The sequence below is a fragment of the Vipera berus genome (assembly GCF_964194415.1).
Source record: "Vipera berus genome assembly, chromosome: 3".
Lineage (NCBI taxonomy): Eukaryota > Metazoa > Chordata > Lepidosauria > Squamata > Viperidae > Vipera > Vipera berus.
Window position 1 is genome coordinate 202129517 of NC_138204.1, and position 17554 is coordinate 202147070.

The 17554-nt window shown below is 42.3% G+C and overlaps 1 protein-coding gene across 1 annotated transcript in view; it reads left to right on the forward strand.

Annotated features, from left to right (window-relative positions):
• The first annotated feature begins 13672 nt into the window (after window positions 1-13672).
• The window catches only part of DEPTOR (DEP domain containing MTOR interacting protein), a 77789-nt gene continuing 73907 nt past the window's right edge, over window positions 13673-17554 (forward strand). Inside the window, exons 1-2 of the mRNA XM_081325182.1 lie at window positions 13673-13805; window positions 14690-14791. Of these exons, the coding sequence (XP_081181308.1) occupies window positions 14703-14791 (89 nt within the window). The 5' untranslated portion in view covers window positions 13673-13805; window positions 14690-14702. The remainder of the gene's footprint in view (window positions 13806-14689; window positions 14792-17554) is intronic.

A 17554-nucleotide genomic window follows, 5' to 3' on the forward strand; every position in this document is an offset into this window, starting at 1 on the left:
GATTATCTCATCATGGGGATTTCAGTATTGAGTTTTTATGCTCAGAAGGAGGACAGAGTTTCATGTCCTCCATTTTGATCATGAATCTGTCTCAGCCAGTGTCTGGCCCCAGGCACACAGCAGAGCACATGCTAGATTCGGCTTCCTATTTCAATGAAGCTGGTGATCTGTAAGGCGCTATTGTCCCAGTATAAACCTCTGCAGTTGTAGAATAGTATTAATAGCATTAATATGGTTCAACTGAGGCAACTTGTGGACCTGGATGGTTTGAAGAATTTCCCATGCTGAGTGTTGGTGACAATGTTGATGCTTTGGCTGATATCTGGAGTATAATGATGGCCAAAGCAATTGGCACAATTTCTCCTAAGTACACTTTGCCCTATCTGGAAATTGCTGTGGGTACAACTAGGCTGTCAACTAGGACAAGGCATGGAAACATATGTTGCCACTACTGAGACACAGTAGTTGCTTACGAGACACTGTTTAATGTGTCAGTATTGACCTTTAAATCTCTTAATGGCTTAGGGCTTGCCTATTTAAGGGACTCCCTCTCCCATTACAAAACTGTCTGGTAGTTAATGCTGGCGGGAGACACCTTCAAGAAGATGACCCCACTGTCAGGGGTTCATCTTTCTGGCACATGAGAGAGGGCCTTCCTCCTTCATTGTTCCCAGGCTTTGGAATGCACTCTCTGGGGAGTTCCATCTGAGTCTTTAGGGACCTTGTAAAGACGCATCTCCTGTAATGTATTGGGCCTATTTACTTGAACTGTTTTCACGTGTCTTTGAATGCTGCTTGAGATTGCTTAATTAGGGTGTGTGTGTAACGGTCTGCTGGCTTCCCAGACATGCAGTCTCCAGGACGATCATTGGTTGGCTCTGGGGCGGGAATAGGTTCCTTCAAACCTATTGGGCGCCGCCTGGTGGCCAGCCGTATAAGTAGCTGCGTAGAAGCCTTGGTTATTAGTTCTGTTCCTGTTCCACAATAAAGCAATGTTCCTGTTTGAACCCTCTCATCTCGCCTCCTACTTGCAAGAAACCCAGTACACAACATCTCCTTTGCCAGGGTTTTAATTGTTACAGGATGGCAGCCTTTATTTTACTGCTAATTTTAATTTGCAGTTTTGATGTTTTTGCTCTTAAATTTTGTTAGCTACTTTAAGGGTGTGCCAAAGCAGAAAGTTGGGGTATAAATAAAACTAATAAATAAATGATGTATATGTTTGTGTGCACAGATGATGGCAGCAGGCAAAGCACTGTTTGTCAATTACTCTGTAAGTGAAGATCATTTAGGTAATGGAATCTTTTGGTTTTTTTTAGCATATGATATATTTAACCTATATTGAGCCTTGGTGGAGCAGTGGGCTAATGCCTCCTTAAGTAACACCAGCTGCCTGCAATTAGTGCAGGTTCGCATCCCACCAGGCTCAAGGTTTGACTCAGCCTTCCATCCTTCCGAGGTAGGTAAAATGAGGACCCAGATTGTTGGGGGCAATTAAGCTGACTTTGTAATAATGCCGCTTTGGGGGGCCCCGAAAGCCCTAGTAAGCAGGCATATACATAGAATGAAGGCTATTGCTAAGCACATTGATTTGTGCTTAGATTGTAAGCTGCCCTGAGTCTTCGGAGAAGGGCGGGATATAAATGGGATTAAAACCCCCCCGATAACGGCAACTTCTAAATGATAAACTATTGCCAAATAAATTAAGCAGTAGTAAACCACTTCAATAAAAGCAAAAACAAAATAGTGTTATGTATGATAGAAAGATAATATTAAACAAGATTATAATAAACTGAAAAAGCAGCTGTGGAAAGCAGTATAATTGGGGAGGAAGCACTTAAAACATTTTTCCATTTCTGGAATAATCATAGGTGATCAGTGGTACTTCTGAATGTGATAAATTAATCCTAATATGAAATTATTTTTAATAATTAGATTATGAAATTGTCACATTTGTGTTAGAGACATGTTGTTTTAATTTATTCTCAAAGTTTTAATAACATACACTTCAGTAAATGTTTTGGGATGTCACTCAGTGTTTAAAAAGTCAAATGTGGCACTTTCATTTTGAAAGCCAGTTAGTTGTTCTATTTGGTTTGGGAAAAAATTGAGAACAGTCATAGTACTACTATGGAAAGCTTAGAAAAAAATATTAGCTTAGGTCCTGTATTAATGTAAAACATCTCTCCAAGAAAACATTTTATCCTTATTAATGTGACACTTAAAATATACATTGCTCTTTGTAGAATGTGTATGATTTGCAGATGTTAACTCAGCATTTGCACATGCAGGAGAACACGCGCACACACACACACACACTGTCTTATATAGCTTATTATAATCTGGACTCACTTTAGCTTTGCAAACTGATTCTCAACACTAATTATCTAGAAGCACTGTTTCTGATATGTAGCTACAATACTTCAGTCCTAAAAGTTTAAGCTACATTCCAAGTCGTGATAGATCCCTTCCTTTCTTCTATTTCTACTGTTAAAAAGTCAGAGAAGTTCTTCACATTATTAAAAGAAATTTTCTGACATTAGTATTAAAACTAAACAAACCTCCATTTGCATGGATAGAATCTCACAATGTTTTTTCCAAAACAGTTCAAGTTCTACCTTCGAATGACAAAGTTGAGAAAAGGATATTGCCCCATCATTTTCCGTAATGTATAACTTAGTGCAGACATGTCAAACACAAGGCCTGGGGGCCAGATCCGGCCCGCGAAGTGGTTTCATGCGGCCCGCGAAGCCATCCTGGAAACAGTGAGGGAACGGCCCCCACTGCCTTGGCCCTGGCCCAGAGATCTTCCTTCTGCCAGAGACCCTCAGTTCTGTCCCACTCCTGCCCAGGCCCCCATAGGCACCCTTGATGCGAATGATGTAGAGCTGGCCATGCCCACCCAGTAGGCCATACGCACTCTAGCCATGCCCACCCAGTAGGCCACGCCCACCCTGGCCACACCCACCTGGCCCCCTGAGGGCAACCGCAATGCTGATGCGGCCCTCAATGAAATTGAGTTTGACACCCCTGGGTTATATCTAGTTTAGCAAAGAGAAGGACAAGGGGGGACATGGTAGCAGTATTCCAATATTTGAGGGGCTGCCACAGAGAGGAGGGGGGGTCAACCTATTCTCCAAAGCACCTGAAGGCAGGACAAGAAGCAGTGGATGGAAACTAATCAAGGAGAGAAGCAACCTAGAACAGGGGTAGGCAACCTTGGCTCTTTTATGACTCGTGGACTTCAACTCCCAGAATTCCTGTGCCAGCATGGCTGGCTCAGGAATTCTGGGAGTTGAAGTCCACGAGTCATAAAAGAGCCAAGGTTGCCTACCCCTGACCTAGAACTAAGGAATTTCCTGGCAGAACAATTAGTGGAATGACTTGCCTCCAGAAGTTGTGGGTGTTCCAACACTGGAATTTTTTCAAGGAGGGTTTGGACAACCACTTGTCTGCAATTGTATAGGGTTCCCGGCTTGGGCAGGGGTTGGACTAGATCAGGGGTCCCCAACTCCTGACCTGTGGACCAGCGCTGCTGGTCCGTGGCATGCCAGCAACTGGGCCACACAATCAAGCGAAGTCCCATCTGCGGGATGTAGGCAGCATGCCAAACCATGCCCCCTCTGGTCCGGAGAAAAATCTTTCTCCATGGAACCGCTCCCTGGTGTCCAAAAGGTTGTGGACCGCTGGACTAGATGACCTCCAAGGTCCCTTTCAACTGTTATTCTGTATATAATGTAATGCTTCTTTATTAATGTATTTGTTGGTTATTTTTGAGGGAGGAAAAAAATAACATAAAGGTGGCAAAAAAGAAAATAGGTTTTACAAGCAGCATTGAATGAAATAGAACCAAATTTTTTGCCTAATAATTTTCAATATTTCATTAGTTTTATATAACTGAATATCTTAATTGTCTTAAAACCTGCAAGTCATTGCTAAATCCAGTTAGTAGACAAGTATCAAGAGCATTATCTTAATTAATTTCTGACTTACAGCCAAAGATTTTTTTTTAACAATTAGAGTCTTTTGAAAAATAATAGTCCATTCCTAATGAAAAAATATAGGTCTCATGGTATCAGGATTCAAACCCTGGAAAGAGGAGAGAGAAAGCCAACCTCATCTCATTATCGTCAGATAAAGACTTGGATTCATTTTGAATGCAGCAATAACAAAAGGAAGGCTATTTGAGTAACATATAGGGACCTCAAGGCTTCCCAAGTCATTCAGATGGTTTCCCTAAAAATGCACAAATAGAGCAAAAATTTATTGATTAGTATTGCAATAATCTATGCTTCAATCAATTTTGAAAAATTGGGATTACAAATATTTAATCCTACCAAATGTCTTCATTGCACATAACATTCCTTTTAGCAGAATTTCTTTCCACATTTTACAAAGGATCCCTTCCTTTATAAAAAGGATTCTTAATCCTTCCAAATGTTTTTAAGGCTGTGGGGAGAACTAATTGAATGGGTGAATAATTTCCAAGCAGCTGAAGCAGTGAGGGAGGGATGTTGGGACTTGTAGTTCATCTGAATATCTGAAGGGCATGGACTCCCAGTCCTGGTTTGAGGATGAAGCTCCTTGACTTGCTCAGCGACCCATTATAATGCAATTATTTTACATTCCACTATTTAATTCTATATTCCAGAATGCCACATGGGGGCAGAGTGCTATAACACATGAATAACCATGCTGGGTCAGAAAACACTATAATCAAAATATGGATGTACTCTCCCAAGCTTCAGAAATCAGGATGATCACTTAGAGAAAAGCAAAGAGTGAGTGTTTTCTGTATCTTTCCTGACACCTACATAAATGGTGATCTGGAATTTTGCAACCTAAATCTGATAGCCCTAATGAAACTATAATATAATTGAAGGTGGAGATTTCAGTTGCATTGCTCTAGCTTCCTGTTCTCCAGCTGCTGGTTGTTTTTGCACTGTTGAAGAAATTCCTGGACATTTAATAACTGGTACATTCTTTAAAGTACAACATATGGGCAGTGTTTGGCATAATGGGCTTAACTACACTTAAACAAATATCTTTGTTTTGCCCAACATGCTGAGCTACAATCTGATCAGTTTAGTCTAGCATGTTGTAGAAAGTGGAACGTGATTAATTTATAGCTCAGTGTACCCTGGAAATCCCCATAAATTAATCAAGTAAACTGATAATTAACTATGAATTAATCACACAAGGTCTGAGCCTTATACTTCAGTAGGTAGTTAGTTAGAGATGTATATGGTTAGAATTGCACATGCCAATCCATTTTTTTAAAACAAATTTGATATTCTCAAGTAGATGAATACTATCAATAAGTGAAGACTTATTTCTGAGGTTATAGTCTTAAATACCATAGTTTAAAATGCAAAAAAATTACTGGTATTTAAAAACACTGGGATGACAGTTTTATTTTGCTTCTAACAAATTATCTCAAGCAACTTTGGCAACTATTGATAAGGCTAAAAATGGAATTCTTATTAGAGAAGAGTGGAACAAGGAACTGGAACACCCTCTTAATTTGACCTGCTTTTCTCAGCTTGAGGAAACAAATATTTTTAACAATTGAAAAAACATTATTCTCCTGGATCCTTTACTGTCTTTTCAAGAAAAGGAACCCACTTTCAACTGCCAAGTACTGACAATTCTCCCTGTCTTCGCAGTCATAACTGAGGTTATGGCATCTTGTCCTAGAGGGCAAAATATGCAGAAGTGTATATATTTGTAAATTTTATCCCTGCCATGGGGTCGCTAATCAAGATAGCTCATGGAAATATCAAGGCTATTTAGATGACAAACAGCAGAACGCCACATTAACCAGAAAATATGTACTACTCACACTCCCCTTTCTTGGCTGATATTTATCTTGTAAATTAAAAAAGCAAAAGTATGCCTGGCCCCCATGGGATTACAGTCACTCTGCGGAGGATGGGAGAATTAAAATTAGCTACAATAGAATGCCAGAAACTAAAACAAAAAAGGGGCTTCCTTTATATCTGGAGGCCAAAAGAAGAAATCAAGTACTGCTAATCCTCCTCTTATAACCACAGTTGAGAAGAGAATTTCCATTGCTCAGCAATGGAATTGATATGTGAGTCACACCAAATACGATGGCCTTTTTTTGCCACATTTGTTGAGTGAAAACACATGATTGACTTTGCTTATTGGAAGCTGCCTGGGAAGGTCACAGGTGGTAGACACATGACCCTGGGATGCTGCTATTGTCATAAATAGATGCCAATTGCCAAGCACCCGAGTCTTGACCAAATGACCACTGGGAATGCTAATGATGGTTGCAAGTGCAAGGATTGGTTGTAAGTCCCTTTTCTCAGTCCTGTTATTACTTTGGAAAATGAACAGTTTTAAGTTGAGGACTACCTCAACTTAAGGGAGTTAATTCCCCATTTGGGTTTGACTGACATGTTTGACCATAGTTTAACTGTACTGGAGGCCAGTTTGGTGTAATGATTAAGGTGCTGGCCTAGAAATCAGGAGGCTGTGAGTTCTAGTCCTACCTTAGGCACAAAAAGCTGGCGGGGTGACTTTGGACCAGTCACTCTGTCTCAGCCCAACCCACCTCACAGGGTTATTGTGAGGAAAATAGGTGGTATGTTTGTTGCCTTGAGTTACTTAAGATAAATAACATAACCTTTATTGTCATTTTTTACTGTGGGTACAATGGCACACATCAAAAATGAAACTTAGTTGCCCGCTCTCAAAGTGAAACACATACATGACACACACCTAAAACATACAACATGTGTATAGATCCACACCCCTACATATACATAACAATAAAATATCTTGAATATATAATGCAAGGAGGAAGCCTGAGAGTTCACAAGGTTAATGTAAAGTAACGGTGGGATTAAAATCTAATCATCACTAATGTAAAAATTAGGTAACTTGAAACAAAGCAGGTCAATGATATGAGATTACGACATTTATTTCAACCACAGCCTTGAATTTTGTTGCAGGGTAGAACTTTCCACTTAGTCAAACCACAATATAGCTCAGCACCTTGTGCAGACCTACTAAAAGATTTTACTGCAACAGTGTAGGGAAAACTCTGAAATTTACATAGAAAATATTACACATAGGTTTTCACCCATGGTATTGGACCATGGACAAAATAGAGTAATTAGTACCAGCAACCCTTTAAACCGACAATATTGTAGCTGATACTGCAAGGGCTTGCTTTATTTCCTGTTTCTTTTTTATTTATTTTTACTTTTCAGGATTTATTTTTACTTTACTCTGCAGCTTGAGTAAAAGGAGTTTGCTAATATTTTTTTTCAAAGCTCACAAAAGCTTATGCCTTTTAATAAAATGTGTCGGCTAGAAAAGATGCTAACAAATTCCTTCTGGGTTTTTTTTTTTTGCTACCATAGACCAAGACAGTTCTCATACAACAGTGCCTTGAACGGGGTCAAAGCTACTATTTTGGGTTCAATTGTGGCTGTAAGTCATGGATTACCTGTATGGTAAGCTGCACTGGCAGAGCTCCCAGTTTGTAATGGTCTATGGCAGGGGTGGGCAACCTTGGCTCTTATGACTGGTGGACTTCAACTCCCAGAATTCCTGAGCCAGCCATGCTGAGGGGAAAGGGAGAGGTTTCCAAGCTGAGCCATGCTGGCTCAGGAATTCTGGGAGTTGAAGTCTACAAGTCATAAAAGAGCCAAGGTTGCCTACCCCTGGTCTATGGCAATGACCTTGGGAGATAGGAGAAAGAGCTGGAGACTAGACAATAGTCAGATAAGAGACAGTTGAGTCTTCGGAAGAAATGGAAATATGGCAAATATCTCAGAATGAGATCCTCCCTAGTGGGCTGAAAAGGAGTGGGGGAGAGGGGGATTTTCAGACGGGCAAGATTACTATTGTAACCTTACAATAAAAGATAGAGCTAGTGCTTTGGGTGGGGGCTTCTCATCTGATCTATCTTGCTGAACATGGTTTAAGGTTTATCTTCCGTTTATGAAGCAAGTGGAACGGGTTGCTTACGCTTAACGTTTTCCATGAGACCCACTTCCCAATATCACTTAAGCTCAGATAAAGATGCCCTGCTCTTGGCCTATGGTTGGATCCGGCTTGCAGTGGAATGATTAAAAGCAGAACCTTGTCAATGATTGGTTGCAAAACTTCAACTCAGGAGCCGTCTTCTGTGAGAGTCACAATCTTGCTTCAAATGACAAGTGAGGGTTTTTATTCATTCACACATTTGCACCATAGCGCTCTGTTACAGGACGTGCTGTAGACTGTTCTTTATTTTATTGAACCTTATTTCATTTCTGTAGCCTTTTACGGAAAGAGCAAGACTGCAATCTTCACACTTTATTTTCCAAATCATTTTATGGTTCTTTTGTGAAATGCTCTGGGCTAGGCAGAAGAAAAAGCAGTAGAAAAAGAGGGGGGGAAAAGTTTACTTACTGATTTACTGTATTCCCTTTGCACTCCCTTCTACTTAAAATTGACAGTAACATTCAAAATCATAGGGGGGGGGGGAAAACCAGCTCACAAATAACATTACTTAAATATTGCTAAAAAGTGCTCTTAAAGGATCAGGTCTTAGTTTCCTTACAAAATAATAGGGCCTTATGAGTCCCCCAAAACAGCAGATTTTAAAAGGCGAAACAGCTACCCAAAAAAACCTCTTTTCAATTCCTTCCTACCCTTAACCTGCCAAGGAAGAAAACCCAGCACATCCTCTCCTGGGTAAGTGATTGTCAGCCTTTCAGGGTAATCCAGAACAAGAAGCAAAATAAAACTACCTTTATTATAAGGTTACAGTAACAGAATCTTGCATATCTGAAAAGCATTTCTTCCCTTCTGTAATGGTATGTGGGAATGGCCTTGGCAAACTGGGTCAAAAGACATTGCCAAGGGAACAGTCAGATAAGAGATAGCATAGCCTGTAGTTGGATAGTGGGCTGGGCAAGAGGCTCAGAAGAGACTCTACTCTTGGGGCCGTTAAAGGAGATGGGGAGAGGAGAAACACTTTCAGAGTTGCAAGTTTCTGTCAGTGTAACTTTACAATAAAGTAAGCTGATCAATTGTGTTTCTTATCTGGTATGTCCTGCAAGGCCAACCTCAGTGTTGTCTGACTGTTCCCTTGACAGCATTTCTTTGCCCAGTATCCCAAGGTCATCCTCACATACCATTGCACCTCCTTTATGTTTACTTTCCAGAAACCAGTGTGGATCCATTCTGAAATCCCAAAGGTGCTTTTTCCAAAGGCAACTGGATTTCCTTGGGTTTTTTTTGGAAACATTTCACTTCTCATCCAAGGATCTGCTTCAGTTCTTCACACAAGAAAGCTTCTTGGATGCGAAGCAAAATATTTTTCAAGGGGAAACAACCCAAAAAAGTCCAGTTGCCTTTTCGAAAATCTATCTTTGGACAGCCATGACCTGGATGATTGAGAATCTCCACAGACATCCCTTCTGAAATATTTCCCACATTCCTTTTACCTCTGAGCTGAGATACCTTTTGAATGACAGCTACCTCTTTCTCTTGCCTTCCAAGGTCATCCCCTCATTTCATTACAATGGCCTTGCAGATAATGTGAATTTAATGCAGAATTCCGGTGAAATGTGCCTTACTAGTAGACTAGTATTATTTAGACTACTGTGAAGTGTCAAAACACACCATATAACATTTAAGGAAAGACAATATTGTTGAATTATTTTTCTGATTTCTTCACATGAAATTAAGATATTATTCTGTATTTCAGTTTAAGGAGTAATGCAAATTAAATTTTAGTTTAGGGAGTTACCCTGTGCAAGAAGCAACAGGTGGAAACTAATCGAGGAGAGAAGCAACATAGAACTAAGGAGAAACTTCCTGACAGTTAGAACAATTAACCAGTGGAACAACCTGCCTCCAGGAGCTGTGAATGCTCCAACACTGGAAGTTTTTAAGAAGAGACTGGACAGCCATTTGTCTGAAATGGCATACGGCCTGAGCAGGGGGTTGGTCTAGATTTAGAAGACCTCCAGGGTCCCTTCCAACTCTATTATTGTTATTATTATGCTGATGATTGCCAATAAATTCAATAAATAACATGACATGAATTTTGTCAATATATATATATTAAGGTAAAGGTAAAGGTTCCCCCACACATGCGTGCTAGTTGTTTTCGACTCTAGGGGCTGGTGCTCATCATCTCCGTGGTCATGTGGCTGGCATGACTAGACGCCAAAGGCGCACGGAACGCTGTTACCTTCCCACCGTAGTGGTCCCTATTTTTCTACTTGCATTTTTACGTGCTTTCGAACTGCTAGGTTGGCAGAAGCTGGGACGAGTAACGCACTCACTCTGTTACGTGGCACTCGGGATTCGATCCACCAAACTGCCGACCTTCTGATTGACAAGCTCAGCGTCTTAACCCACTGAGCCACCGCGTCCCTTAATATATATATATATATATATATTACATGTTTATAAATACCAATACCAATACCTTATACAAGTTGTAATTTCTGTTTTGATTGCTACAGCTTGATTTATTATGTTTGATATTCTCCTTTTTATTGCATATATATCATACATACTACACTTTTAAAAATATTTGGTAAATTTTGAAGGATAACAATGCTTCTTTGACGTTACAAGGAGAAAGAAAAAAAACACGAACATAGCAATGCCATCAGTAAAAGAATGATATTATCTATTATTTATTTATTTGTCATATTAGGGTTAGTTAAGAATCAAGTAGTATATGATATGTAGCACAAGGAGACACTTCATCCAGGACTTTTTTAATTACTGAAAAGCTCACTTAAGAAACCTATTTAATTAAATTAATATAGTGTAAACTGACATCATGCTGTGATTTTAAAGCTATATAGTAAAGCACTTTACTCTTTTGAAAACTGATAAAAGTTTCTGGTCTAGAATGCTGTAGGCTAAACCTTTTCTCCATCTCTTCTCTTTGCTTTTCGTTTTGGGAATTTGTAGCAGATTTGTCAAACACGACAATGAAAATGTTGAACTAGAAATCTTGAACAAGAAAAACCAGATTAACTTTACAAAATGCAAAACCCGCAAACAAAAGCTGCCATAGGATGGCAGCTATTAATCAAACTTTGGGAATTATAGGGGGGGAAAAAACCCACCCTGAACATTTTTGTTTAAAGCTGCTTTAACGGGGTGCTCAGCTAGGTCTCGCATTGCACAGATAACCTTTGCAGATTTCAGAAACCTAATCAGGGTCAGATCTGATGATGCTTGGGTGAGAGGCCATTAGGAATTTTATTTATTAGATTTGTCTGCCACCCATCTAATCTAGAGTGTAGACCAGGGGTCTTCAAACTTGGCCCTTTTATGACTTGTGGACTTCAACTCCCAGAATTCCTCAGCCAGCAAAGCTGGCTGAGGAATTCTGGGAGTTGAAGTCCACAAGTCATAAAAGGGCCAAGTTTGAAGACCCCTGATGTAGACTAAACTGGAAAGTCAAAATAAGTGGTTTCTGAAGGTTTTTTAAACTGCTTAATAGCAGTCTTAGCTTGAGATTTTTTGATAAGAAGGCTTAGGTTGAAGCTGATGGCCACATTTTACATCCCTGTCCCCTTGCTGGGGGACATTTTAAATGGCCCCCTCCTCAGCCATTTTCAAATTTGTTTTTCATTTCCTGGTTTCCACACCCACATACTGTTCTGCTCTGACAGAAAGAAGGGCATAACTCTGAATCTCCTATATTTCCTTTCCTTGTATTAGAAAGTTTGAAAACCATCTGTGACAGGAGCAGCAGCAGAACGAAATCTTGCATGTGAAATGGGCAACCATATAAACTGAATAAATAAAACACCTTTCATTGCTCATAAATGTGTTCACGTGGTTACCAAAAGTCAACCTGAGACAAAGGAGGTTCTTATCCAAGTGATGAAATCCATCCATGCCGGAAAAAACACCGATTTATTACATTTCTGTTCTGCTTTTTGTACACTAGTGCAGGGCAGTTTATATAGATTGGTCCTTCCACCTCTTTTTTGACCCCAACAACAACCCTGTGAGGTAGGATGGGGGAGAGAAAGTAACTGGCCCAAAAATCACCTATTGGTGGAACATAAACTAGACCAGTGTTTTTCAACCTTAAGAGAGATAGACTTCAATTCCCAGAATTCTCCAGCCAACATGACCTGGCTGGAGAATTCTGGCAGTTGAAGTCCACCCATCTTAAAAGTTGCCAAGGTTGAGAAATACTGGACTAGATCTTGGCTTGTCCCATTAACCAAACCACCAACCTGGCTGTTTTGGAGAAAGGATGTTTAGCTTCCTTCCTACAAAGTACAGGTGGTCCTCGACTTACCACAACTGAGCCCAAAATTTCTGTCATTAAGTGAGACATTTGTTAAGCAAGTTTTGCCCCATTTTACAACATGTCTCGCCGCAGTCGTTAAGTGAATCACTACAGCCGATAAGTTAGCAGCTCGGTTGTTCAGCAAATCTGGCTTCCCCACTGACTTTGCTCTTCCGAAAGGTCACATAAGGTGATCACATGACCTTGGGACACAGCAACAATTATACAGTATGAACCAGTTGCCAAACACACCTGAATTTTGATCCCATCCATGATCATGGGGGGATTCTACAAAAGGTAACTCTGAAAAATGGTCATAGGTCCCTTCTCCCCCCCCCCGCCCTCCCCCCCCCCGCAATAACCGGACCATGCTGGACACCTGCCACGTGAAATTTTCACTCCTTTATGCTCCGCAAAATAATAATAATAATAATAATAATAATAATAATAATAATAATAATAATAATAATAATAATAATAATAATAATAATAATAATAATAATAATAATAAACAACTGCCAGCAGCGGTGCGAGTCAGCCAAGATCCAGGACGCATCGAAGCCTCTCCCGGCCGACCCAGAAATTGGAGGCCCAGCTTGGCCGGGCATCTCTGCGACTTTAAAACAGGAACCGCTGCTATTGCTTCGTATTGATTTCCCTTTGGGCTGCTTCCCGGGACAGGAGGAGGAGGAGGAGGAGGAGGAGGAGGAGGAGGAGGAGGAGGAGGAGGAGGAGGAGGAGGAGGAGGAAGAAGAAGAAGAAGAAGAAGAAGAAGAAGAAGAAGAAGAAGAAGAAGAAGAAGAAGAAGAAGAAGAAGAAGAAGAAGAAGAAGAAGAAGAAGAAGAAGAAGAAGAAGAAGAAGAAGAAGAAGAAGAAGAAGAAGAAGAAGAAGAAGAAGAAGAAGAAGAAGAAGAAGAAGAAGAAGAAGAAGAAGAAGAAGAAGAAGAAGAAGAAGAAGAAGAAGAAGAAGAAGAAGAAGAAGAAGAAGAAGAAGAAGAAGAAGAAGAAGAAGAAGAAGAAGAAGAAGAAGAAGAAGAAGAAGAAGAAGAAGAAGAAGAAGAAGAAGAAGAAGAAGAAGAAGAAGAAGAAGAATCCAAGCGGCCAAGGGGCGGGGGCGGCAACGCGCTCCAGAAGCGCCTCCTTCCAACTCCCTTGTCCGCTTCGCCTTTCTTCGGTGCGTTGCTAACCGCGGAGCGATTGTTTCCCTCCCTCCCACCCACCCTCCCCATGCTTCCCAGCGCCCCTCCCCGCCCGACCTTCAGGCGAATTGGCTCCCGTGCAGCCGCCGCCGCCGCCGCTGCTGCTACCGAGCTGACGCCTTCGGGCCCCAGCGAAGAAGCCCCTCGCCGCCGGGCCGGACGGAGGGGGACGCTGCCGGCCAGGCTGCGCTTTGCTGCAACCACGTGCCGTTCGCAGCCTGCCTGTCACACACAACAACAAGGAAGCCTTCGGGGGAAGCTGCGCCCCTCGGATCGCCCTGGGCAGAGCCCCTTTCCCGATCCAGGTGAGTCCGCTAAAAAGCACTGGAGGGGGGCGGAGGGGGGGAAAAAAGAGAGGATAGGAGGTGGGGAAACCCCGCATGTCAGGATGCTCCCCTTGCCCACCCAAACCCGGACTGTAACCCCCACCCACCCACCCACCCCTGGCGTTGCCAAATGCCAGCTTCTTGTCTTTTTTGGGGGGGGCGGTGGTGGCCGAGGGATGGGGGTGGCTGCTTGTTTTTGTTTTCCTTTGCGGCGGGGCGGGGGGGGGAGGCGTGCCTTTGCGCGGCCGGGGTTGACGGGAGCTCGAGGGATCCAGAGCTGCGCGCATCGGGGTGCTGCGGGGTGGATCCAAGGGGTGGGGTGTGGGGGGTGTGCGCAGCCGGGGAAAGCCGCGTGTCCGAGAGGAGCGCTTCTCGGGTCAGTGGGAGGAAAGCGCTGGGAGGCTGCTAATTGCAAGGAGCAATCAAGCAGCCTTTGATTCTGCTACCTAAGGCCAGCTGGGGAGAATTGGCAATTTTAAAAAAAAGGCGCAGAGTAAGCTTTGGGGAGGGGAGGCAGCCGGAGAAGCAAGTTGGCAAGGGGAGACCAGCGAGGGGACGGGGTGGTGGCGCCGGGATGTGCCCTAGTGCCTTCCTAGAACCCAGCGACATCAAGGCCTTGTCTGGAAGTCTTCAAGGACAGGGCTCCTCATTGCCCAGCGGTGGTGCTTGCATCCCGTTTGACACACTGGCCATCACCTAAAGAGGAGCCTTGTCAGACCGGGAAGGCTGAGTCTAAAGTCAGAGACTTGTCAGGATTCTGAAAAGGAGCATCTGCAAGCTTTGGGATGCTGAAAAATGCACCCAGACTAAAAATACACCTTTCGTCTTCTCCTTTGTGTGTGTGTGTGTGTGTTTCTGGCCAGGCTGGTTGCAGCAATGGAAGAAAATAGCCTGGGCACCCTGCAACAGAGGGCAGCTGAGCTGGAGTGCATGGCGGAGGTTCTGCTGACAGGGGAACAACTAAGGTAGGGATGTGGCTTTTCACAGATACGTGGCCTGGGAGGAGGGGGAGCAACTGAAACTGGGTCGTACCCCAGGTTTCACTTTAATGGATGGCTGCCTGTAATGATCCTTTAAAGGCTGAAGGTTATATGGGGAGGGTCTCTTATTTTATTGGCAATGAAATAACCCTGCAAGGTAGATTGGACTGGGAGGTCATGACTGGCGCAAAGGCACCAGGTGATTTTTTTCCCCTTCATCACTCCAAGCCTCATCTCTTAGCCACTGTGTTATAACAGAATTTAGTTGATGCTTTGTCCAGCTGCGTAGCAGTACCTCATATTTTCAAGAAGTTTCAGCATTAGCACTTAGACTTCTATACCGCTTCACAGTGTTTTACAGCCCTCTTTAAGTGGTTTACACAGTCAGCATCTTGCCCCCAACAATCTGGATCCTCATTTTACGGACCTTGGAAGGATGGAAGGCCGAGTCAACTTTGAGCCAATGAGAATCGAACTCCTGGCAGTCAGCAGTCAGCAGAAGTAGCCTATAATACTGCTTTCTAGCCACTGTGCCACCACAAACGCCCAAGGGTAACAGTCCAGATCTGGTGCTCCCATCATTCTTTACCAGATTGGCCTTGCTGGGTGGAGCTATTGGGAGCTGTAGCTCATCTGGAAGCCTAGTTTGGAATAAGGTAGTTTTCTGGGAGAAGAGATTCATCAGTCTTCAGAGCTTGTGTCTATTTTAACCTTTGTGTTCATTCCCCCAATTGGCAGCAAACAAAGATGAATTCAAAAGAGTGATTTAGGCTTATCTCTCAATCCATTCATTTCTGTACAAAAGCAGGAGGGTGTTATAGGATGGCCAGAGTCTGAGAATGAAATTCTTTTTTTTAAAAAAACAAACCTTCAATTAAAAACATTTTGTTTGATACCTTCTCACATCACTGCCCGCCCAACTAAACCATCTATCAAACAATATTTCTTTTTCAAGATACACAGCCTTGATTCTGCTACATAAGGCAAAGTCTACAATATCTATACTCACGCATGTCCCAAAGGTGCTTTCGTAAAGAGGCAACTGGACTTTCTTGTTTGTCTTTGAAGACGTTTCGCTTCTCATCCAAGAAGCTTCTTCAGCTCTGACTGGATGGTGGGGAATGGAAGGATTGATATTCCTTGCAGACAGCTGGTCATTTGCATTCTTTTAGAGTCATTGAGGCCACTTGGAGGTTTACCTGTGTCCTCAGGGTCACTTGCGTAGTGCAAATGGGTGTGGGGCCTTCTTGGAACTGATGAAAGGACTGTGTTATAGACTGGAGATAGATGATGTCAGATCCCTCCCCCTTTGTTGAGGGAAGGCTGTTCAGTTTTGACATAGATGGCCTCTTTGACCCCTCTTTCAAACCAGCAGTCCACTCTTTCCAAAATGTGGACTTTGGCATGTTTATAACTCACCATTTGTGGAGGAACAACAGTGGGATAAAGGTATTGCTTTTATACCACCCCATCCTATGGGATGTCCACAGGATAGGGTCAAAAAGGTCAAGATGGTGGCCATAATGCGATTGAAACTCCACCCTGTTTTTATGTGCACAATCACACACTTTGGACTCCTCTCCAAAGGGGAGAGTCACATGATAACTGTCATGCAAAAGGTATCTCAACTCAGGATGGCTGCTAAAGGTAGCAAGAGTTTCTTTTGGGTAGTCTCTTTGATTGGACCCAGTAGGTGTGTACTTACTTACTTATTTATTTAAAAAAAGAACTTTCCAGGATGAGGTGAGATTAAAATCTGGGAGGGTGTTCCACCAATCATTGTAAAAGGGTTTTCGCTGCAAAGTAAGATTGCAGCCATGTCGAATTTACAAAGCCTTCATTAGAGCCAGCATCAAAGTTAAGAAACCAGGTAAGAGGTACTGAGGTATAAACATTTTACGACAAGTGAAGTAATGTTGTCATACCAAATAGAAAAGATTTTTTTATTTTATTTTTGTTTCTGGTTGCATACTATCCTGTGGTGTTCACTTCTTGTAGGACATTAGGCTCCATTTGCTTAAAGAGGTTGAAAAAAATTCAAGCATTGTGATGCCCTGATATTTACACTTCGTATGGTTTACAAATAATACGTTTAAAAACAGAATTAACCAAATCATTCCAAAAGATAAAAGGTTAATTCTTAGGCCATGTCTTCTTGAGCAAGGGTCCTCAACCCCCAGGCTGCAGCCCACTACCGGGCCGCAGTCAATTTGCAACTGGGCCACCAGAATGCATGCAAGTGTCTGTGTGTGCATGCAGCTCAACTTGCTCCCTTGCACGGCGGGCCACCAAGCTGCAAAGCTTGGGGACTGCTGTCTTTGAGGACAGGATTGTAAGCATGCTTCCCTGCATACAAATACCCTTTGACTTATGATTGTAATGGAGCCCACAGTTTCTATTGTATGTTATAACAGTTGTAAGTCAAGGCATCCACATGACTGACCTGATTTTACGATGTATTTTGTAACGGTCATTAAACAAACCCATCATCTGCAATGGGACTTTTTTTCCAGAAATTATAAGTAAATGCCAAATATCTGGCATAAATCATAGTTGTGTGACCGTAGAAAACTGCAAACAGCTTAAATGCAGGGTGGTTGCCAAGTGTTCCATGATCACATGGTCTTGGGGCAGGAGCAGGCATTGGAATTTTGAATTTAGGCTCTAAGTATCATGGGGGGGTCCATCCTAACTTTGAACAGTCACTAAGCGATCAGTTGTAAGTCAAGAACTACTTGTATTCACCTG